General features: G+C 40.3%; 3 protein-coding genes across 3 annotated transcripts; 1 reads left to right on the forward strand and 2 right to left on the reverse strand.

The window, feature by feature from the left end:
- Positions 1 to 1061: 1061 nt before the first annotated feature.
- dnajc2 (DnaJ (Hsp40) homolog, subfamily C, member 2) lies at positions 1062 to 12902 on the forward strand. The gene is made up of 17 exons (XM_058408526.1): positions 1062 to 1262; positions 3704 to 3894; positions 4474 to 4549; positions 4664 to 4762; positions 4858 to 4999; positions 7405 to 7485; positions 8009 to 8074; positions 8169 to 8260; positions 9060 to 9181; positions 9419 to 9568; positions 10183 to 10271; positions 10380 to 10449; positions 11499 to 11677; positions 11775 to 11875; positions 11950 to 12060; positions 12465 to 12625; positions 12725 to 12902. Exons 1-17 carry the CDS (start codon positions 1184 to 1186, stop codon positions 12791 to 12793), a joined length of 1878 nt encoding a protein of 625 aa, XP_058264509.1. The 5' UTR covers positions 1062 to 1183; the 3' UTR covers positions 12794 to 12902.
- Positions 12874 to 19094, reverse strand: pmpcb (peptidase, mitochondrial processing subunit beta). Its single transcript, XM_058408527.1, has 13 exons — positions 18938 to 19094; positions 18350 to 18475; positions 17589 to 17675; positions 16868 to 16997; positions 16526 to 16724; positions 16047 to 16126; positions 15822 to 15934; positions 14393 to 14536; positions 14145 to 14305; positions 13984 to 14069; positions 13799 to 13887; positions 13634 to 13709; positions 12874 to 13016 (listed from the first exon to the last, which is right to left on the reverse strand). The coding sequence occupies exons 1-13, from the start codon at positions 19016 to 19018 to the stop codon at positions 12955 to 12957; spliced, it is 1434 nt and encodes a 477-aa protein (XP_058264510.1). The 5' UTR covers positions 19019 to 19094; the 3' UTR covers positions 12874 to 12954.
- A 1219-nt stretch (positions 19095 to 20313) lies between these two features.
- med21 (mediator complex subunit 21) lies at positions 20314 to 23161 on the reverse strand. Its single transcript, XM_058407448.1, has 4 exons — positions 23029 to 23161; positions 21849 to 21963; positions 21653 to 21753; positions 20314 to 21077 (listed from the first exon to the last, which is right to left on the reverse strand). The coding sequence occupies exons 1-4, from the start codon at positions 23068 to 23070 to the stop codon at positions 20898 to 20900; spliced, it is 438 nt and encodes a 145-aa protein (XP_058263431.1). The 5' UTR covers positions 23071 to 23161; the 3' UTR covers positions 20314 to 20897.
- Positions 23162 to 23417: the final 256 nt, after the last annotated feature.

Raw genomic sequence — 23417 nt, forward strand, 5'->3', positions numbered from 1 at the left:
TATATATGTATGTATGTATGTATGTATGTATGTATGTATGTATGTTATTTTACATATTTATTCATTCATTCATTCATTGTCTGTACCGCTTATCTTGGGTCATGAGGCGTCATCTCAGGCGTCATCGAGCATCAAGGCAGGATACACCCTGGATGTAGTGCCAACCCATCGCAGGGCAGACAGACAGACGGACGGACGGACGGACGGACGGACAGACAGACAGACAGACAGACAGACAGACAGACAGACAGACAGACAGATACTTTATTCATCCCAAAGGGAAATTCACAAGTACACTCATGAGTACAACAAGCACAAGCACAACTACATTCATGAGTACACTCATACACTCACGCAATCACACACTACAGGCAATTTAGAGACTCCAGTCAGCCTAGAAGCATGTCTTTGGACTGTGGGAGGAAACCGGAGCACCCGGAGGAAACCCACCAAGCACGGGGAGAACATGCAAACTCCACACATGTCTATGCGCTCTTATATGATGTCTGTTTATCTGTCTCCACCAGGTCCAAATGTTGTGTGTTCCAGCTTGATATAAAAATATAAAATGCATATTCAAGAGATATCCAGATCCATATAGATTTGGGTGAAGATTGGAATTTATCCCTGATGAACAGGGTAGAAGGTGACAAGGGAAAACTCCCTGAGAGGACATGGGGCAGAAATATCGAGAAAGAGAAAGCTCCTCTTCTGGGTGACACCTGAAAAAGTTGTAGAGTCAGTGGTGTAGAATTAAATATAGAAGTGAACATGTCTGTGTGTTGACTGATCTAAACTTAATTATTGTGTACATAAGATTATATTTGAAGGTACTGTGTTTATTCATGTGAGCGGCCGTGTTGTTTTGTTTCGTCACTTGTTGAACGCGAAGGAACTCGAGGTGAAGGTTGACGAGGAGGAATTCCGAGTTAAAATCTGTTGGATTTTCCCAGTCGGATGGGTTTTTTTTCCTGACTGTTTCTTTTGTATTACGAAACACGACCTTGCATCAATGCAAGCGTTTTCATTGCGGAACCAATGTGCTGAGTCCTGCGCGTGTCCGGAAGGGAAGCGGTGCGACACGGCGCCTGGCCGGTAGAGCGGCAGCAACAGGCCCATGTGGAAAGCGAACACTTCCCGGCACCGCGGCGCAGTTATAACGCTGATATAACTCCTGTTTCTTATGGTGGCGTGTGCGGGAGTAAGCATGCTGAAAGAGGCGCTGGAAGGACAGGTTACACTGGTGTGTAACACCACCGCCGGTAAGAGAAATCATAATAAAGTGCTGAAAGAGACACAGGGTGTGTGTATATGTGTATATTTGTGTGTGACACGCACATTAGCCGCTTAGCTCGCTAGCTGTGTGCTCAGCAGTGCTAGGTAATGTGTTCATATCACTGAAAACTCATCTGCCTTCACACTGTCCAGACCCGACAGCATGCCTGCTTGTATTTTCACCTTATTACCAACACCGCAAACTTCCTGTAGCTACGAAACAGGCTGCATGGACAAAGATTTACTTCTGGTTCAAACCTAAATTGCTCAGCACTCCCTGTACATGTGCACTACATGCCGTGACGTCTGCAGTCCAAGTAGTGAACTACGTCTTCAATACTGAGTCATTTGAAAGTGCACATTAAATATATTTATATACTTGTATCGCGACTTTGTAAGACACTCAGTTGTATCAAAATGGATCTCTTAATATTATTGCATATTATATTTGTTTTCTCGAAGCAATTTTTTAAAATCTTTAATTTTGATTAGACCAATACAATGACAATAAAGCAGTCTAAGAGGCCAGAGATGCTAAAGGTCTTAGAGTTTAATATCGGTTAAAGGTGCAATAGACGGTTTTTAAAATTTTCTTATAAATACAAATAATTCCTAAAGTATGTGAGGTTGATTAAAACATTATAGTTTTGGTGATGGACTCCAGACAATGGAATAATATAGGTTAATAATCCTGCTTGGAAAACATGTTTTCCGGTCCGGAATGTTAGTTTGGAATACTCCTCCTGTCCGTCATCTTATAGACACGCCCCCAATCAGTTTAACTCCGCCCTCTGCTAGAATGCACAGTTTAGAGCTTATAAGGGTTTATTACAAAGAAAGAAGGCATAGAGACTACGCAGGGTGAACATCCTCATGAATAAGTCTTTGTAGTTTTAATATAGTGCTCTTGAAAGTGGTGTCATGACAGTTCTTGCTAATGCTAACACTAGATAGTGGTGGTAGTTGAGGGATGGCTGAACTGGCGGAAGCTCCATGTTAAATTGACAGGTTTTTTTATTTTATTTTATTTTTACTGTCTTTTACCTCTTTGTCGCTAATTCAGTATGATTGAAAGATGCTCTCTCTCTCTCTGTCTGTCTGACTCTCACTCTTATGATTCAAGTCTATCTATCTATCTATCTATCTATCTATCTATCTATCTATCTATCTATCTATCTATCTATCTATCTATCTCTCTGACTCACTCTTAAGATATTAAAGTCTCTCAGTCTCTCTCCCTCTCTCTCTCTCTCTCTCTCTCTCTCTGACTCTCACTCTTGAGATTAAAGTCTCTTTCTATCAATTGCAGTTCATTTCATATGGGCTTTATTGGTATGAAAAGTTGTACATGTATCAAAGCATTTATAGGGCTAATGAATAAAATAATATAATGGAATACAAATAAATGCAAAGCAAAAAGCCTATAATCAGATGGTGTGAATGTGTCTCTGTAGCAGGCTGTGGTTACTGAGTCTGTACTTTGTCATGGTTTTCCTCAGCTTGTTGTCTCTGATTGTGCTGAGGTATTTGGCTGTAGCGTGTTCTGTTTAGCACCAAATAACATGGCAGTGTACTTTGTTTTTGTGTTGTTTCAGTCCAATAAGTACATTACATTTTCAGTACATTTTCTTTCTGAATGTTGATCCTTTGGTTGGTTGGTTTGGTTGGTTCTGTGGATAAGGTTGCTAGTATCCTGAGGCCGGTTAGTGTTAGTTTTGCTAGTCAGATTAGTTTGTTTGTGGAGCCTCAGTACCAGCTGAATACGGTGGATGTTTGCTTCAGGTTGCTCAGTTTTAGATGTTTTCAAAATTTGATGGCTCTTCTCTCAGTGTGGATTAATTGAGGGTATTGTCCTAATTCTGATCTACATGTGGTGTTAGGTGGTCTCCTCTGTTCCCTGAGGATGCTCTTACAAAACTTTGCATGCAGGGCTTCGATTGGGGTTTTGTCCCATTTGTAGAATTCCTGATTTAGGAAGAGGACCCCAGACTTCAGCCCCATATAGGACAGTTGGTTCTATATGATTTTTAATGGAGTAGAAAGACTTTGTTCATTTACAGCCTAGCTGAGATTCCCATTCTCACTGAGGGATGTGTAACTGGTGACATGATCAGTGCTGGTCATACCATTGGTGAAACGAGGTTCTGCTGTAGAGGCTCCTCTGATGGAGACAGCAGGACCAGATCATCTGCATTGAGGAAGAACTTTATTTTGGCATCATGTAGTGCGAGTCCAGGTGCTGGTGATTGATCTAGTAGTTCTTCTGTTTCATTACTGTATACGTTGAAGAGTGTTGGTGATGATGGGCAGCCCTGCCGCACACCCCAGTCTTGAGGGAAGAATTCCGTTTGTTTATTTTAATTTTTTTTTTATCACACATTTACTGTTTGAATATTGTTCTCTCTCTTTCTCTTACACACACATGCAGGTTCCGTGCAAGTGCAGGTAGAGCCAGTAGGTCGCTGGTTCGAAGCCTTCCAGAAGCGGCGGGATCGGAATGTGTCTGCGTCATTCCAGGAGCTGGAGGAGGAAGAGGAGCTCTCTGAGGAGGAAGCAGATGAGGAGCTGCAGCTGGAGGAATATCCCATGCTGAAAACACTGGACCCAAAAGACTGGAAGGTGCTGCCTTAAGGCAGGGCTAGGGGGAGGAGGGGGGACTGACGCATTTATGTGATTGAACAGCTACCTAGTACACTTTATAAAGGAGAAAGTGTAAGCAGCATTCGAATTATTCAGACTGGGTAAACTCTACAGAAAGGTCTTTATGTAGTTATAATACACAAGCGTGTAGGTAGATAGGACTTTCATGTTTTATTTATTTAATTTTTTTTTTTTTTTTTGCTGTTGGAGTGTTTTTTTTAATGTCTGAAACCCTTCATCAAAAAGCTATAGTTTTGACAAAGTCTTAAGCTATGAAATTCAGCCCATTCCTCTCACATGTATAACTGAGATTATTCTCTCTCTCCCTCTCTCTCTCTCCCTCTCCCTCTCTCTCTCTCCCTCTCTCTCTCTCCCTCTCTCTCTCTCCTTCTCTCTCTCTCCCTCTCTCTCTCTCTCTCTCTCTCTCCCTCTCTCCCTCTCTCTTTCTCCCTCTCTCTCCCTCTCTCCCTCTCTCTTTCTCCCTCTCTCTCTCTCCCTCTCTCTCTCTCTCTCTCTCTCCTATTCAACCTCACCCCCCACCCTTGTTCTCTCTAATAGAATCAGGATCACTATGCTGTACTGGGTTTAGCTCATATGAGGTACAAGGCGACCCAGAAACAGATTAAAGCTGCTCGTAAGTTGTTACCCTTCAGCAGTCTGCTGCTGTTAGTCACACAACATAATTCATTTTTTTCTCAGCACTACATTCTGGCGTGATGTGATCCATTTGCTCTTGACCTCTCCACAGATAAAGCCATGGTTCTGAAACATCACCCAGACAAGAGAAAAGCAGCCGGCGAGCAAATTGTGAAAGGAGATAACGATTATTTCACCTGCATTACTAAAGGTTGGTGCTGGAGCTGAAGAGCTGTGCTACATGTGTACACTGTACTACAGCCTGGGCAGCAACACCACTGCTTTGTGTCAATTGTATCTTTGCAGCAATCGAGATTCTGTCAGACCCTGTGAAGAGGAGAGCCTTCGACAGCGTGGACCCTACCTTTGACAACATGGTGCCCACCAAGGCAGAGGGCAAAGAGAAGTTCTTTGAGGTGTTTGCTCCTGTGTTTGAACGTAATGCCAGGTCAGTTTAGTTCTAAACACCTTTCTACATTTAAACCAGCTCCTGCTGAGGCATGTGATGACACAATACCGGGTACAGAGATGGTACAGGGCGTTACATAGGCCTGAAGTTTTGCATGAAAATTCATAGATGCATAGAGGAATTATTCCTCTGCTAGAGAACAAAGAGTCGAGTACATGAACAAACTTGATAAACAAGAAGGAGGGTCATCCCTCTGTTGCTCATATCTCTGCTATGTGACAAGAATATAAAGTAAGTCTCATTAGCACACACACACACACATAACCTTGCAGGTTGCCATTTCTGCCATTAGATGCATACATACATACATACATACATACATACATACATACATACATATATATAACACACCCTGACAAAAGTCTTGTCGCCTATCCAAGTTGTAGGAACAACAAATAATAACTTGACTTCTAGTTGATCATTTGGAATCAGAAGTGGCTTATATGAAAGGCAAAGGCCTCTAGATTACGCTTATTTTACCAAAATAAAATCTTATCGTGCTGTGATTTTTAATTATTTAATTAGGACAGAAAGGTCAGACTTTGCTTAGACAAAAGTCTTGTCACTTAACAGAAATAATGTACAGTATAGAACATAGTCATGGTGCAGTGGAAAAAGAATTAATATTGTGTATGACTCCCATGAGCTTGGAGGACTGCATCCATACGTCTCGGCAATGACTCAAATAACTTATTAATAAAGTCATCTGGAATGGCAAAGAAAGCATTCTTGCAGGACTCCCAGAGTTCATCAAGATTCTTTGGTTTCATCTTCAATGCCTCCTCCTTCATCTTACCCCAGACATGCTCAATAATGTTCATGTCTGGTGACTGGGCTGGCCAATCCTGGAGCACCTTGACCTTCTTTGCTTTCAGGAACTTTGATGAAGTATGAGAAGGAGTGCCATCCTGCTGAAGAATTTGCCCTCTCCTGTGGTTTGGAATGTAATGGGCAGCAAGAATGTCTTGATACCTCAGGCTGTTGATGTTGCCATCCACTCTGCAGATCTCTCTCACGCCCCCATACTGAATGTAACCCCAAACAATGATTTTTCCTCCCCCGAACGTGACTGTTTTCTGTGTGAATCTTGGGTCCATGCGGGTTCCAATAGGTCTTCTGCAGTATTTGCGACGATTGGGATGCAGTTCAATAGATCGGATTCATTGGAAAAATCAACCTTCTGCCACTTTTCCACAGTACATCCTTCCTGCAAGCTGTGGGCCTTGGCAAATGCAACACGATTTTTTAGTTGTCTTCTGTTTAATGCTGGTTTCTGAGCACTAATTCGGCCATCGAGACCACTGCGTGAGAGAATTCGACAAACTGTTCTTGTAGATACAGGGGTTTCTGGTGACCAGTTGTTATGTAGCTCTGCTGCAGTTGAAAAAGGGCTGGCCCTGGACTGTCGAACCAACAAACGGTCTTCTCGAACAGTTGTCTTACGGGGTCTGCCTGACCTGGGCCTGTCATGAACTTCACCAGTTTCTTCAAATCTTTTTCTTATCCTCTCCACTTGACGTTTAGATACATTAAAGATGTCTGCCACCTCAGCAGGAGACTTGGTCTTCAGGCTCTTGATGATCAGCACTTTGGTCTGTGGTTGAATCTTTGGCATGCTGTCAGGTCAGGATGCATTTCAAATGAAGGTTGGGTGTGCTGGGGTTCTTCTTCTACACACCTGGGAATGTGTTAATTACAGTATTTGTCACAGGTGATGCTCTAATCTGTGATTGGTTGAATCCTTTAAAGACGTGACAAGACTTTTGTCTAAGCAAAGTCTGACCTTTCTGTCCTAATTTAAATAATTAAAAATCACGGCATGATAAGATGGTAAAATAAGCGTAATCTAGAGGCCTTTGCCTTTCATATAAGCCACTTCTGATTCCAAATGATCAACTAGAAGTCAAGTTATTATTTGTTGTTCCTACAACTTGGATAGGCGACAAGACTTTTGTCAGGTTGTGTGTGTGTGTGTGTGTATATATATATATATATATATATATATATATATATATATATATATATATATATATAACATAAAAAAATGTTTAAAAATGCATATAAAAAATTATTTAAAAAAAATATATAAAATTACTACCTTTTTAATATTATTTTATGATTTATTAATAATTTATTTTGTAACATTTGATTACAAATTGACTGGAATCAGTTTATTGTGGTGGTGAAAAAAACATTTTGTCATTATTAAATGATCATCAATGTTATATTTTATTATATTTTATTTTTTTAAGACAGTTCTGCTGTTTTTGCTGGTAGTTTGTGAGTGAACTCGTACATTGTGATGTGATATAACGTGTCATAGTGACTGAATTGCAGTATGTTTTTGTCCGCACATTAAACTGCATCTTGCCCGTGATTGACAGGTGGTCCACTAAAAAGCACGTCCCCCACATCGGGTCTCTGGATTCCTCGTTTGAGGAAGTGGATAATTTCTATTCCTTCTGGTGAGTTTTAATGGATTGTATTTTTTTCTTCCACTGTAAACTGTACATGATGTGCCTTAAGTGTCAGGAGAGATGGAAAGAATATTGACAAATTTATCCTCCATTTCCACTTTAGTTGAACAAAATGTGTTGGGGATAACGGGATTAATTAAATCATTCGTTATTGTATTAAAGGAGACATTTTGATCTGTGTTTTATAAAATATAAGACAGGTTTGTAGCTAATGAGATATCTACAGATATGCCCTCTTAAAATGTATGTACATTCATATTGAATTATAATTGTGTGTAAAGCTCCTTAGATTTTTTGTGTAAGCTTTTTTGACAGACAAGCTTTTTTCCGCTGTTTTTAAAAGGTACATATACAAGTACATATAGAAATGCAGTAAAAATGTGTTTTTTTTATTCTATTTTTAAGCAATGGTTCTGAAATATATTTAAGTCAGATTGTTCTCTCATAAGTCTCTCATAAGTCACCACAACAAAGCAGATATTAGTGCTGATGTTTGTTTCTGCTATTTAAGGTACAACTTTGATTCATGGAGAGAGTTTTCATATTTGGATGAAGAGGAGAAAGAAAAAGCTGAATGGTAACAAATGTCTTTGTGCATCTCAAAATCTAGAATCCCTAACACAATACATTTACACGTATGGTAATTTCTTGCCTTTTTTTTTTTAAACCAGTCGAGATGAGCGAAGATGGATCGAGAAGCAGAACCGTGCATCACGAGCTCAAAGAAAAAAAGAAGAAATGAATAGGATAAGAACTCTCGTAGGTATGGACAGTGTCACCCTTAAAGCACTTGTAATCAACTCAAGTGACCACCTGTCATGTTTAAATCAGAACCTGACATTCTTTCTTGTAGTTCCACTTGGATCAAAAGTTAAGAGTTACTCCTGAGAAAGTATAGAAAAGGGCTGAGCCGAGTCCAAAACTTAGTTGTCCAGAACATTTTTAGTGCACTGCATTAAATTCAGTGCCTGCTGCATTTGATTCAGTGCCTGCTGCATTTGATTCAGTGCCTACTACATTTGATTCAGTAGCTGCTGCATGTGTTTCAGTAACTACTGCATTTGATTCAGTGCCTACTGCATTTGATTCAGTAGCTGCTGCATTTGTTTCAGTAGCTGCTGCATTTGATTCAGTAGCTGCTGCATTTGTTTCAGTAGCTGCTGCATTTGTTTCAGTAGCTGCTGCATTTGTTTCAGTAGCTGCTGCATTTGTTTCAGTAACTACTGCATTTGATTCAGTGCCTGCGGCTTTCGATTCAGTAGCTGCTGCATTCGATTCAGTGCCTGCTTACTTTCAGTACCTGAGACTATAATTTTATGTACCTCTACCAAGGTACAGCTATTTTGTGACGGACTCCAGAGTAGACTTTTTCTCTAGACACTAGACTCTTTCACAGTGTCTGAGTCATAACTGAGTGTCTGAGTCATAACCATCATCATCATCATCATCATCATCATCAAGGCAGCTCAGTAATAATGCTCTTGAAATACACGATACGCTTTGTCACTATCCTGGAAATATTATTCTGTGTTTCATTTCACCTTTCGGCTGATGTGTTGTAGATACGGCCTACAGCTGTGACCCGAGGATAAAGAAGTTTAAAGAGGAGGAGAAAGCCAGGAAGGAATCGGAGAAGAAGGCCAAAGCCGAAGCCAAAAAGAAGGAGCAAGAGGAAAAGGAGCGGGTCAGTTCTACTGAACATCTGACTCTTATCAAGCCATGAAGAGATTTTAATCTTGTAAATAATTGTTTCAGGAATGTTGTCAGTTGATTGTCTTGGGCTTGTATGGGATTGTTTTTCTGGGAGGAGAATGGATGAAGGTTATCAGCGTGTAGAAAATGTGAGAATGTTTAGACTCGGGTCTATTTGTGAGTATGAAATGTCAGTTTAACGAAATGTGAGTGTTTTGCTGGACTTCAGGCTCGACAGGCGGAGATGGAAGCGGCTCGGTTGGCCAGAGAGAAGGAGGAAGAGGAGGCCAAGCAGGTGGCCCAGCAGGCCAAGAAAGAGAAAGAGGCGCAGAAGAAAGCGATCAAGAAAGAGAGACAGAAACTCAGGACAACGTGCAAGGTTTGAAAAACTCTGCTTTGTATCTTGTATCACACAAACTACTGATTGTGAACCTCAATAATGAAAAAAGTTTGCCCTTCATAAACAACATGGCCACCACATGCCAATCAGGTCTATCCAGGACGAGTCTGATTAACATGGATTCTCACGATTATTTAAAAATCATGGCTGCCATCAGTCACTTAGATTTCTGCAAGGTGTATATTGAGCTATAGACATGAAATTTGGCCAGAAGGGGGCACTATAATGAACATTTCTCTGAATCTTTGTTTCTCTTGATACTTTAGCTGAAACTATTAAAATTAGCCCACTCAAATATACAAATATACTTAGCATAACAAGTCCTACTTTTGCAAGCTGGTCCCAGGATTTCTCCAGGATCTTCTCTCACTCACTTTCAGTAGTTGCTTTAGCCTGGTCAGGGTCACAGTGAAGCTGTGAGATTCTGAGGTTAGGGGTGTGGTCACATGTAGGGGCTGTAATGACTTTTAACTGATTTCTAATGACGAGCGAATTGATCAGACTGGGGGGGGTGTTTGTGAAGGGTGCTTGGACCTTGCAGATTAAAGTGTTTTGTCATCATAGGAGCATTAACTAGTCTTCTGTTTTTCTAGAACTGTAATTACTTTGTGGATAGCGAGGCGGAGAGCGTGAAGATGATGGAAGACGTGGAGAAGTTATGCGATCGACTAGAGCTTCTGAGGTAGCGCTCCGTTTTCTAACATCCTTTGTGTTGGAGAGATTTGTTTCTTTTCCTAGCGGATGCGGCGGTCTGAGATATAATTGATTCGCTTTTACTTTCCTTCTCCAGCTTACAGACGTTAAATGAGCTTTTAGCTTCAGGCAGCAAGGAGGAGAGCAGAGCTGCCATAGAAAAACAGGTAAGCCCTGAACAGAGGAGAACAAAAATGTTGTTTGATTATTACCTTACTTTCTTTACTTAAGACATTTCAAGTTAATGACTTAGAGACAGATTAATGTAGGGTTTATTTACTGTATCAGTGGGTCAAAAGGCTTCAACCTGAACTTGAACTCTCGTTTTGGTCTACATGTTTCTCACTTTTTGCCTCTTCCTCCTGACAAAACTTCTGTAACTCGGTCAGGCTTTTGGGCCTTTTTGCTCAGTTCAGTCCACAAATTTTATTTGGGATTCAGGTCAGGACTTTGTGATGGCCGCTTCAATGCTTTTACTTTGATGTCTTTTATCACAGTGGAGGTTTGCTTAAGATTGTTGTCCTGCTAAAAACTCATTTGTGACCAACTTTCTAGCTGATGTCCAGAGATGCTGCTTCAGTATTTCTAGATAAGTCTCCTTCCTCATGATGTCCTCTATTCTATAAAGTGTATCAGTCTCTTTTCCAGTGATACACCTACACAGGATGCTGCCACCACTGTGCTTCACAGATTAAAAGCCTCCCCCTCTTCCTCCATACATAGCACTAATCATTAAGGCCAGATCCACTTGATTTTGGTTTCCTTTGAGCAGACAACACTCCTCCACATGCCTGGTGATCACCTGCAACCGGCTGATGGCTGATGTCATGTCGTGACTGAGTTGATTGTGTCTACAGGAGTGCTCAAAAAATAACTCCAAATTATGAAAATGGGCCAATCAGAGGCTTCTAAAAGACATTGCATATGTTACTGAAATCTGAGAGGTCACTCAGCTTGGTGCATGCAAAGAGACACTCAGCTTGGTGCATGCAAATTTTTGTCCCACTAGAGTTCTGATGTAGTGTAATGAATCTGTTTTGAAATGATGTCTGATGTGAAAAAAGTTGACACTGTAATTGACTAATCAAAAGAAATGTACAGTACTGTAACCTGAAATGTGTGGAGTTGTGAAAATCTGAGATTGAAAACCTTTAGCCTCTGTGAACTTTCAGCCTCAACTGTAATACGGGTTTCACTATGAGTGTGTGTGGCGTAGGTGCAGGAAGTGAACGCGCAACTGCAGCGTGAGCGAGAGGCTGAGGTCAGGGCGCAGCAGGCAGCACGCAGCTCGGAAAACGCCAACGCCGGAAGCGGAATAAGCAAAGGCTGGAACGAGGAGGATCTCCAACTGCTTATCAAAGCCGTTAACCTGTTTCCTGCTGGCACCAATGCCAGGTTAGATCCGTAAACACACCATCAATCGTACAGTCCTGTTGTGGTGGTGGTATTGTTGTTCCAGTGTGTAATAGTTGAGATCTTTCCTGTCCTGTAGATGGGAAGTAATCGCCAACTACATGAACTTGCACTCAGGTAGTGGCATCAAAAGAACCGCCAAAGATGTCATCAATAAAGCTAAGACTCTCCAAAAACTCGGTGAGTTCCGATCACTGGATTGATGATGATGATGATTGAAGAGCAGATTATTTAATGCTTTTTTCTACCTCCAGACCCTCACCAAAAGGAAGAAGTGAACAAAAAGGCTTTTGAGAAATTTAAGAAAGAGCATTCTGTCGTTCCTCCGACTGTAGACAACGCCGTGCCTTCTGAGCGCTTTGAAGGCGAGTTTCTTCTCAAACTCAACTCCTGAGTCCTTTATGGCACCAGGTGTGGTGTCTCTAGTACATCAGGGTGGTTTCAGTGTGTTTGTTTCTCAGCGTTGTTTGTGTGTATTTGTGTATGGAGAACACAATACAATGTGACTCACCATTTTATTATTGTTTTAATTAATATGGTTTAATTATGTGCATTAAGGCTCATCTCTTCTGTATCTCACAACCTTCTGCTTACATTACTTACTGAATGGGTGCAGACCCGAGTATACCAGCTGTGTTCGCAATCACATGCTCCACCCGATCCGATTCACATTAATGTTTTATCATGTGAATCGGGATCCGTTTCTGACCAAACAGCTGATGTTTATAAACACTGTACGTTAAGTTAATATCATTTACTCTCTCATTAGGTTCAGGCAGTGACACTAATCCTGCTCCCTGGACTACGGAGGAGCAAAAGCTCCTGGAGCAGGCACTGAAGACCTACCCTGTTAACACACCTGAGAGGTGGGACAAAATCGCTGCCACTGTGCCTGGACGTACCAAGAAAGACTGTATGAAGAGATACAAGGTAAGCTCTCCACATTAGAGCAAGACTGAATGCGTCATGTCATTGAGCACTGTATTATAATGCCCCATTATGACGATCTGTCCTTTCTGTCCGTCGCAGGAATTAGTGGAAATGATTAAAGCCAAGAAAGCTGCCCAGGAACAAGTTGCTGCTAAGAGTAAAAAATGACAGCAAAAAGCGCAAGAAACAACCCCATGTGCACACACTCACTTAGCCTCATGTTCTTTTAATGTTATTGTGTTGTTCTTTATTTTATAATAAAACACAAAAAAATGCACAGACTCCATAAATACTCCTGGTTTGTAATCTATGTGACGTTCTCGTCTCGCTCAGCTTAGCCAGTACATTCCACTTTTTATCTGGTTGTAGTCTGCAAGCTGATCAATTGGCCCTGAAACAAATTATATTGATATGTTCAACATATAAACGTTAGTAATCATTATGCCATTCAAACAGATTTATAGGAATCTGCATCACAAATAACCTACTACACGACAGTCAATATTTAAATGCTAAAAAAAGAGAGAAATAATCAGATTAATCAGGCTTGTGGGCTAAATTAAGACTTCATCGACCAGCTTGAAAATTTTTCCTCGTCCAGCGTCAGTGTCGGGTAGCCCCGCCTCTTTTCCACTACATAAGCAAAGGTGTGAGCATGGAGCGAATGAAGTGCCTAACATTCCACACTTTGGATCAGTGCATCATCCTGGTACCTGAAGTGCACTTCTTGTTGGAGTTTTCAGTAATGAACACACAACTCATGTTATTCTACACAGTGGCACAGAATAGTGCTTCAGGATCTGAACTGAGATGCAAAATGTCTTAAATATGCATTAGTTGCACTTGAGGGTAACCTGCCTGAAATCATAGTCAAATAATTTAAGGGGTTCTGCTGAATAAAAAAGGTTGGTTTAAATGAAACGTGCCTAGAAAGTAAGTCAAGGACATGAATATAAAAGTGTTGAAGTGAGAATGTTTAAAAAAAAAAATGATGAGGTGAATACATACCAACGGCTGCAATTGCTGGAGCTTTGTTGTAAATGTATTTAGTACACACTTCTCTGATGGTGTTGGCATCAATGGCCTTGGTGTAGAGAGACAAACGAGTGAAAGTGAACAAAAATCATTTTTAAAACTAAACAGCATAATGTCTGTAGTAGTATGTAGACCTACATCTATTCTAGCCTCCAGTTCATGCAGTGGAATTCTGCGCCCATAGCACAACATCTGCCTCCCAATGTCCTCACAGATAGGGGTGGAGCCTAATGTATTAAAAAAAACAAAAACATTTTATTTAACCATAAAACTTCAACTGGTCACCTGTAAGATGAACCAAGAAGATTGAGATTGAGACTTACCATCTAAATGGAGCAGCATGTTGGTTTTCAGGAGATTCTTTGCTCTTGCTACCTCACTCTCCGTCACACTGGTGCAAAGAGACATCCTGCCAACACGACACAGACATTTAAATGTAGGCAAGTCATTAACACTTATACACAATACTGTCAGAGTCACTCACCACTCCAGCTGTGTGAAGCGCACCATGTCGCTGATGGTGTTCGGCTCACACACCGTGTAGATTCCCCACAGCCCCGTGTCCGTGTAGCAGGTGTTAAACGACTGGAAGCTGTGGCACAGGTTCCCCTGGCACGCCATCTGTGCCAATCGACTGGACAGATTCTGAGAGAGAGCGAGCACAATGAGTTCATTTGAGTCGATACAACAACCTTAATTTCTTTTCGGAAACAACGCAGAAGAAATACTGACCACACCACCACCGAATGATCGGTCCCAGTTCCCGATAAGCGTGTTGGCCACCATGAGGGGGATGGTGTCAGGATGAGACCAACCTACTGCCTCCACAGAAATCGCTATGTGAGCAAGTGGCATCTTATTATCGCTGACTCGAATCTGTTTAAAAAAAAAAAAAGTTATTGTAAATTTCATTTACTATACAAAAGGTTTATTTACTGTCTAATCAACCCATCCTAATGTTCTAATACACTCACTGTCCACTTTATTAGGAACAACTGTATATTCATGCAGTTATCTAATCAGCCTATCATGTGGCAGAAGCTCATATACAGATGTGTATAACATCTTCCAGAAACAGGTCAAGAGCTTCAGTTAATGACCACATCATACAATAATGAACGTTCTGTTACTTTAATCGTGGCGTGCTTGTTAGTGCCAGATGTGCTGATTTGAGTATATCAGAAACTGCTGAGAATTTCTCACACACAACATCCATTCAACAATTAGATACAGAGATCAGACTTTTCTTCATACTGATGTTTGATGTGAACATGAACAGCTTCATGTGTCTGCTGCTGCCACATCAAAGTCAAAGAAGCTTTATTGTCACTTCAACCATATATAGCAGATACAGTACACAGTGAAGTGAAACAGACCAGAGGTGCTACACATAACACAAAGTACAGTGACGCAGACAAACAGAGCTATAACAGATAAAAAAAAAATTAAACTATTATATTAAAATTAAACTATATTTAAGGTGCAGACTTTAAGAACTAGACATACAACAGAAGTGCACAAGAAGACAAGACAACATATAGGCCGACTTGATTGACTGTAAATGTGCAGGGTTTCCTGCAATTTGGACAGTGGGACTATATTATATTCTTGTATTCTTTTGCAAAAATCTTACTGCAGTTGAGTCTGACAAGTGTGTCTAATCTTATCTAGGGGGGAAACATAGCTAGAACTGTGGAATTCTTTTCTTGGCATATCCCAGCTGAAGAAGTCGGGGTCAGAGCACAGGGGCAGCTATGATACAGTGCCCCTGGAGCAGGGAGGGGGTTAAGGGTCTTGCTCAATTGCCCAATAGTGAGGCTTGAATGTAAGTGGCCCTTACTTATCAACGTTTGTTGAACGGATGCACTGTTCATAGGAACTTTTACACAACACACATAAGAATATAAAAGTAATATGTAAGGAGTTATAACACCTTCATGTACAGATTAAACTGCTTATGTATTTTAATTACACATGCTACTTTAAGGAAGCGCGGCTCATATGGTGTGTAAATCCGTACATTGGAAAGATAATCAGCCTTTCCCAAACTTCAATCAGACACAAATTTTTCTTACACAATCATTTACACACAACTTAACTAAAAGAACTATAAATTAGTCCCGATTCCTGTAAGGATCTCTGATTGTATGTGTTTTATTACCTCACTTCCTGTGAAACTGCAAGGCGGTAATGCTGGGGCCTCATCCCTGTACCTGGCAGGCAGCTTTCCAAAATGGTATTTAGCCAAATCTATTAGTTCACTGTGAGACACTCCTGAGGGAAAAAAAATCAGGTTCACAAAAAGCCTTCTAGGAATGAACAAAGAAAGATTGATTTTTTTCCCCTCACACTGTAATGGTAATAAGGTATGTGCATGTCTGTTTACCTCCAGCTGCAGCCAGCACAATCCTTGGCCCCTTGTAGTGAGTTGTAATATATTCCACAAGGTCTGCTCTGTTTATAGTTCTGAAAAACACCACCGCAATCGAGTCAGGCTTAGCTATGAACTCTTAGCTAGTAACATCAATATAAAAAGAAGCCTGAAGAAGAAGCAGCCTTTATTTGTCACATATAAATTACTGCACTGCAAAATTCTTTCTTTGCATATCCCAACTTTGGAGGTTGGGGTCAGAGCACAGGGTCAGCCATGATGCAGCTCTCCTTAAGCAGGGAGGGTTAAGGGCCTTGCCCAGCAAGCCAACAGTGACAGCTTGGCAGTGCTGAAGCTTAAACCTCAACCTTACAGTCAACAACCTAGAGCATTAACCACTTGAGCTACAACTGCCCCCTGAAAAGCTTTAACAGTCACTGTTAAATATGTGGATTATAATCTCTCAACTCCACAGCCTTCTACAGAACATGTACCTGATGTTCTCTGCAGGTCCTAGGATGGTTCTTCCTAAAGCAGTGTCCTGGTATGCCGTAGCATGCAGATAGTCAAAGACCACCTCCTGTAGGTTGGTCTCCACTTCCTGCATCTCTCGAAGGATGACTCCACGTTCTCGCTCAATCTCAGCTTCCCCCAGCATGCTGTTCTGGATGATGTCGGCAAGAATCTCCACAGCTGGGGATAACAGGACAGATACAGAACATGCCTTCAGTGAGACCAAAATGAAAAGTGGTTTAAACTATCTGTTCATCAATGGTTATTGAAGAAAATGTCTATGACCATCCTTTTTATTTATGATGATGAAAGTGGCATCATACCTCTGGGAAGGTCCTTAGAAAAGGCTTTGGCGTAATAAACGGTCTGCTCTCTTGAAGTGTAGGCATTCAAGTGAGCTCCCATGTTCTCTATCTCAAGCTCAAGGTCTAGCTGGGAACGCTTCCTTGTACCCTAATTTTTAAAAAAATTAGTGTTAGTATTTTCGGGTTCACTGCTGCCGCTACCTCCAGATCTGAATTCAATAAGAGATGCTAAACAACCACGCAGAGACAGTGATTGAATAGCAGAACTCTTCCCTGAGTTCAGCTCTGAGAGCTTCACCCTCAGCTCACATTCCTGCTCTGTTGCTGTGCATCCTTGTTCATTTTCTAAACCAACACCCACAGCCGTGTTTCTATGTCTACCTCAGTCGTTAAAGTTCTGTTACAGTACAAAAAAAAATCAGACCTGGCAAAAAGGTCGCATCCTCAACTGCACAAGTGTATACACCTCACTTTTAAGTGAAAAAAAGAAAACTGTGTGTATAGAGAATACGATTGGCCAGAGATCAGTGTGATCATGTTTAACAGTTTACAGATACAAGTCTAAATTATCTGTGTGATTATCAATAAGTCTTCAGCGTTAATTTTTTTTAGATTCAAATTTCAGGGAATCCTAAAGAACAGAGCTGTGTCTGTCCCAACTGACATACACCATGCTCTCGCACATCTAGGATGTAATGATACCTGAAACTGTATTACATGTCGAGTAACATTCTCTCACCTTAAATGCCATGTGTTCCAGGAAGTGGGCTGTGCCGTTGTTCCTGTCATTCTCGTAACGACTCCCAGCATCAATCCACAGACCCACCTGCAGCGAGATTACACATTAAACACTGATGTACAGCAGCAGCAGGTCAATGATACTGTACAGTATAATCATGAGGAAAAAACCTGCCGTTCTTCATCAGCGGGCTTCATTAGTATGAATGAATAAAAAAAGTCACAATAAAATACACAATATGACCAAAAGTACTCACGCACCTGACCACCACAAGCATATTTCAAAACTGTTCAACAAAGTTGTATGAAATGTCTCTGTATGCTGTAGCTTCACTGGAACTAAGAGACTGAAACCTGTTCCAGCATGACATTATCCCTGTGCACAAAGCGCAGAGTTCCATGAAGACATGGTGTGGAGGTTAAGGTTGGAGTGGAAGAACTGGAGTGTCCTGCACTGAGCCCTGACTCTGACTCAACCCCACTGAACACCTCTGGGATGAACTGGAACACAGACTGAACCCCAGACCGCCTCACTCTTACAACATCAGTGTCTGATCTCACTAATGCTCTTGTAGCTGAATGATCACTAATCCCCACAGCCTCGCTCCAACATCTAGTGGAAAACGTTTTTAGAAGGGTGGATGTGATGGTCAGGTGTCCACACAGGTTTGGCCATAAGAAACCCTTGACAGGCATCAGATCCACATCCTATTAATCAGAAAATAAAGAGATGATCATAAAACCCCTGGCTGGAGTTCATACCGTGCAGGTCTGCATCCCTGAATCTTCAGACGCCACTCTGAGGCCATTGGTCAGTGTGGTCAACTTCGTCTCCGGGACATTGAGCGCTACCTGAGCCGCAGCTTGTGTGGCCCGCTGACGAAACCTCTAAAATAACATAAAACTTTATTAAGAATTTATCGAGTGCTCCAGCAGCATACATTAAAGGCAAGGCAGGAAATACACATAAAATAATAACAAGAAGAAGAAGAAGATGTACAGAAAAATAAAATGACATTTAAAAGTAAAAGTATACAACTGTATGCACATCATAGACAAGACAGTCATAACAAATCATTACAACACGTTAGTTATGATCTTAGCTAATATATAAAAATGTAAATATGTAAAAATGTCGACTAGAAGCTCATAGTTTATGTGACGTCAGTGTTTATATAACTTTGTGCTGCAGTTACACATGCGTGTTTCCTGTCAGTTCAGCGTCTTCATATTAGCTCCAGTGTTAGCCTCTCAACCTGAACCTTGTTCTGAGGACACAGCAGCAGGACATGTTCGTTACAGTTGCTTAGCTGCTTGTCCTGCTACTTTTCTTCTCATTTTTTTATTTACCTGTGTGACTGGACTTGTTTTCAGCAAATTTTTTACAAGATGCCCTCCTGCTACACCGAAGAGCCGTACAGGCGCCGCCATTTTGTTTACATGTGTTCGGATGTCATCAGCGCCGGAAATGACGTCTGAATAGAGGCGGTAACTTCAAACATGCAAAGCAAACTCCTCATCATCATCATCATCATCTCGGAATTTCTACTTTAAAAAAAAAAAAAAAAAAAAAATATATATATATATATATATATATATATATATATATATATATGTTTTATTTTTCCTCGAAGAAGCCCAGTGTTCAGCGACATCAAATCAAAACGGCCGCTCACAGTAAACACAACTTTAAATGAGTTTTACAGTAAATACAAGTATTAGCTTTAGATCCATCAACATACAGGCATAATTGGTTGTTAAGTCTATAACACTGACTCCACAGGTCAGTGACACACTATGTACCGTCTAGTGCAGAGGGTTCCAGTGTCATCCAAAAAGATCTGGTGTGGATGCAGGTTCCAAGTAAGCAGAAGCCACATCTGATAGTCAGATGCTGCTGAGAGGATTATTGGTGCCCACCTGCCCATTCTCCAAGAACTTTACACATCCAGAATGAGGAAACATGCAGGTAGAATCACTCTGGACCCCACACACCCGGCCCACCCCCTCTTTGAACCCTCCGACCAGCACTACAGAGCAGTAAACGCCAGGACATCCAGATACAAGAACACCTTCTTCCCTCAAGCCATTCATGTCCTGAACAATCTGTCGGCCATCTCCCCGAGTGCAATATAATGATCTACATATACATGTATGTATATAGGCACAAGTGCAATACTGTTACATATTTAATTGAACCACACTTCATACCTTGCTCCTGAGCTGCATATGAGTACCCTATTTATATTTCCACCCTGCTTATATCTGTATTTCTATATTTTTCTATATTTAATTTTTATATTTTTTATATTAATTTATGTTTGCATATTCTCCAGCACCAAATAAAATTCCTTGTATGTGTGAGCATACTTGGCAATAAAGCACATTCTGATTCTATTACAAGCCCAGACCAGTTAAACAGGTGGAATCATGTGCTGGATTAGAGCAGAGTGCTCTAAAGAGCAGATTTATTAGATCACCACTTGCAGCTTTATTTATTATTCCACTTTTCTAGGGCTAACAAAACTAATTGAAGCAGACCATTTTGTATTATACAATGTGGTTCTCAGATTGGGGTCTGTGATCTTTATGTGGTCACATTGTGGATATCAGTTATAAGTTATAATAATGTGTCCATAATACTGACAATGTGGAGGTAACATTCTGTTGGTAAAGTTAAAGTCCAAGGCACAGCACAATTTCTGAACAATTTTCTGAAGCACAACTTTGTGTATTTACAGAGATGTGATAAACATTTATTGCAATCCACTGAGAAATGCTGCATCGTTATAACCACAACTCAGGAGGACACAAAGTAAGTTCAGTAAATTTGTCCATGGCTTGTAAAGATTTAACTGATTAAACAATGATTTAATAATTGAATGTGATGAATGTAATTCAAACATAAATGTACATTTAAATGCTGTTTTCAAGATTTGTGACCATTCTGTAAATCTATAAATACTTTCCAAATACAAAAACTCACACTATGTTACAAAAAGTGAACCATCCAGAGACTTGGCAAAATAATACACACTTTTCTTTACCTTTTGGTGCATATTCAGTGAATATGAACACCTCAGCTCACATTCATATTAATCCATGTGATGGGTATCATACAGGGAGCACAATATTGTGATATTTGTGTCATCTTGCATCACTGGGTACAAAGACCACAAACATCTCCAGAATGTGACTCTCAGCATGACTGAAGAACAGTACAGGCAGATCTCAAGGAGCACAAATGAACAGAAATGTCCCTGCTGTGGAGGTCATACATTGTCCATAATTTAACGCTGGAAGTGTGAGGTCAGGGTTCAGGGGCTACAGGTTGGCTGGATGTACCGCTGCGTGTGCGGAGCTGCGACTGTGCGATATCAGCCAGAGCACTCTGTATCTTCTCCAGAAGTAAATCTCCTCTGTACACCACCTCTTCGAGCCGAGCGGCTGCTTCATGGTTCTCCTCCTCTAGCTGCCTCAGACTAGCGGCCTGGTACAAGGAAGAGGATACGGCAGGTGATCAGCAATGCTTTTCATACACTGAAATGTTATGTTTTAAAACTTTTTCCTGTTATCTAAACACTAGGAGATATAGCCAGCTATACAGCAAAGATGATTAGAGATAACAGAGAGAGAGAACGTAGTTTTTTACCACTATTCTCTATAATCTATTTCTAATGCACTGATAAACAAATCACATTAAGCTTATTGATCATGCTCATTTTCTCCCATAGACAGCTCTCTGGTCTTTGTTAGTTTATCCTTTTAACAAGTGAATCCCAGGACTCAAACCAAGAGTAGATGTTCATTGTTATGAACTCACACACTGGATGGTCCAACACAAAACTATCCACGTTGTTTGACACAGCCAAACAACGTGGAAATGTTAAATACCAGGAAATAAAAGCTGAAATTATAATCTGCCTTCTCTTATCCATCTTTTGAGCCCAAATTCAAGTGTCATCAGTCTACAGCACAAATAAATGAAAGGCCAAAAGTTTTGGAAAGGGCTATCATGTAACACTTTTCCTGAACACCTAACTTAATCAGAGATAATGCTAATACCTGTAGAGCAGCTGTGGATTCCTCACTGGGCAGAGAGTCGATCAAGACGTCAACATCTTTAGCCGTTCTTGCGATCAGTGCAGCAAAAAGCTGTGCATATTCTGTAGCACAAGACACCAAGCGGTTCAGTTTCAACACCAGAACATCATGTTAGCTGAATAAACTGTAACCGACACACAGCAGTGGACGTCTTTACCTTCTGTGGGGTTTGACGGCTGCTCTTTGTTGATGACGGTCTGGATGTTGCTGAAGGAAGCGGGAGGGGCGCACTGCTGCAGCACTCCGATGGCGTTACAGAACTGATCAGCCAACTGCAACACAAATGTTTAAAGCAGTAAGAGCTTCAAATATCCAACAGCCATTCCAGTTTTAATATTTCTTAATTTAGAACAATCAACAAAATAGTAAAACACCTTTATGTGTGAAAAACTGTTACAACTCTATGTAAAACACGAAACAATATGCAGGCCATTTTTTCACCCAACATAAACCTACCATTAGTGCTAGAAGGTCAATTCAATTCTATTTAACACTTTTAACAGTGGACATTAACGCAACTTTACAGGAATATATATATTCCAAATTTAATTATAAAGCTTCACATTTTAATTTATCTAATTTATTTAATAATAATAATGATGATGATGATGATGATGATGATGATAATAATAACAATAATAATGAAAATAATAATACAAATAATAATAATAATAATTAGTATTAGTAGTAATAGTAGTAGTAGTATGTCATAACTTGAAAATATGTAATAAATTGAAGACATTTTTAGCAACCTGTCAGAAAAACAATAGTGCTTTGTTTTAAAAAAATAAAATAAAACATTTATGGGTACAATAAACAAAAATAAGCAGAAGGCAATCATTTTAAATCATCTAAATAAATTTTTTAAAATCTAATTTTTTCATAAATTTACATAAAGAGATAAATGTTAAATAAATCCTTAAAGGGATGAATTAAACCCAGCAGTGACACTGACATGGTAATAACATTGTGTGTTTTGAAGCACCTTAACATCAGTGCTGGGTTGAGAATCAGTCTAACAAGTTATAGACGAGCTATAGTCTCTCTAATAGTAGCAACAAAGTAGGTTTTCGTTTTTTTTAAGGCAGAAAATTAAGAATACACCATGTCTAAAACCCCAACATAACTATAGAAACTGATGCACAGTAACACATTACCACCATGTTAGTGTCTCAGAGACACTTCAGACTTGTTCTATCAGGAAATATCGACTTTGCTCTATTAAAATTGTGCTTACAATAATTCAAATATCACAGTCCTATTAAAATGTTAGTTCGGACCATTAAAACACATACTGCCAAAGTGAATATGAACTTAAAGTACAAATTTTAGCTTACGGAATTGACTGCATCTTGGAGTTGCGTTAGCCTGTCCGCCATGTTGCCTGTTCTTTGTTGTTCCGTGTCGTTCGCGAACGAATCGACTCTTTGAACTGGATCTTTTAAATGAACACTGGGAGACGACTCACAATGAAATACATCTTAACTGACTGGTTGAAAAGCATTCATTGAAAACAATCTAAAACCTAATCAAATGCTCTAACATGTTAAAGAATCTTTTAACTGATTGATCTAAGAGAAGTCCAAGAAACCTACACTATATAGCCAAACATAGACAGGCCCCTGAACATCAGACCTATTTGAGATTGTTAAAAAAAAATCTCATTCTTAAACCATGGCCATTACTATAGAGTTGCCATGTCCTTTGTGGCTATAATATAACCTTT

The sequence above is a fragment of the Hemibagrus wyckioides genome, linkage group LG14 (assembly GCF_019097595.1).
Source record: "Hemibagrus wyckioides isolate EC202008001 linkage group LG14, SWU_Hwy_1.0, whole genome shotgun sequence".
Classification (NCBI taxonomy): domain Eukaryota; kingdom Metazoa; phylum Chordata; class Actinopteri; order Siluriformes; family Bagridae; genus Hemibagrus; species Hemibagrus wyckioides.

Coding starts and splice junctions, on each gene's coding strand:
- med21 (XM_058407448.1), bottom strand. CDS start 23,070: ATGGCGGACAGGCTAACGCAACTCCAAGATGCAGTCAATTCC. Junction 21,964..23,028: donor TCCAAGATGCAGTCAATTCC/GTAAGCTAAAAT, acceptor TTTGTGTTGCAG/TTGGCTGATCAGTTCTGTAA. Junction 21,078..21,652: donor AATCCACAGCTGCTCTACAG/GTATTAGCATTA, acceptor TCCTTGTACCAG/GCCGCTAGTCTGAGGCAGCT.
- dnajc2 (XM_058408526.1), top strand. CDS start 1,184: ATGGTGGCGTGTGCGGGAGTAAGCATGCTGAAAGAGGCGCTGGAAGGA. Junction 8,261..9,059: donor TAGGATAAGAACTCTCGTAG/GTATGGACAGTG, acceptor GATGTGTTGTAG/ATACGGCCTACAGCTGTGAC. Junction 11,876..11,949: donor TAAGACTCTCCAAAAACTCG/GTGAGTTCCGAT, acceptor TTCTACCTCCAG/ACCCTCACCAAAAGGAAGAA.
- pmpcb (XM_058408527.1), bottom strand. CDS start 19,018: ATGGCGGCGCCTGTACGGCTCTTCGGTGTAGCAGGAGGGCATCTTGTA. Junction 16,127..16,525: donor GGACCTGCAGAGAACATCAG/GTACATGTTCTG, acceptor GGTGTTTTTCAG/AACTATAAACAGAGCAGACC. Junction 13,710..13,798: donor AACTGGAGGCTAGAATAGAT/GTAGGTCTACAT, acceptor CTCTACACCAAG/GCCATTGATGCCAACACCAT.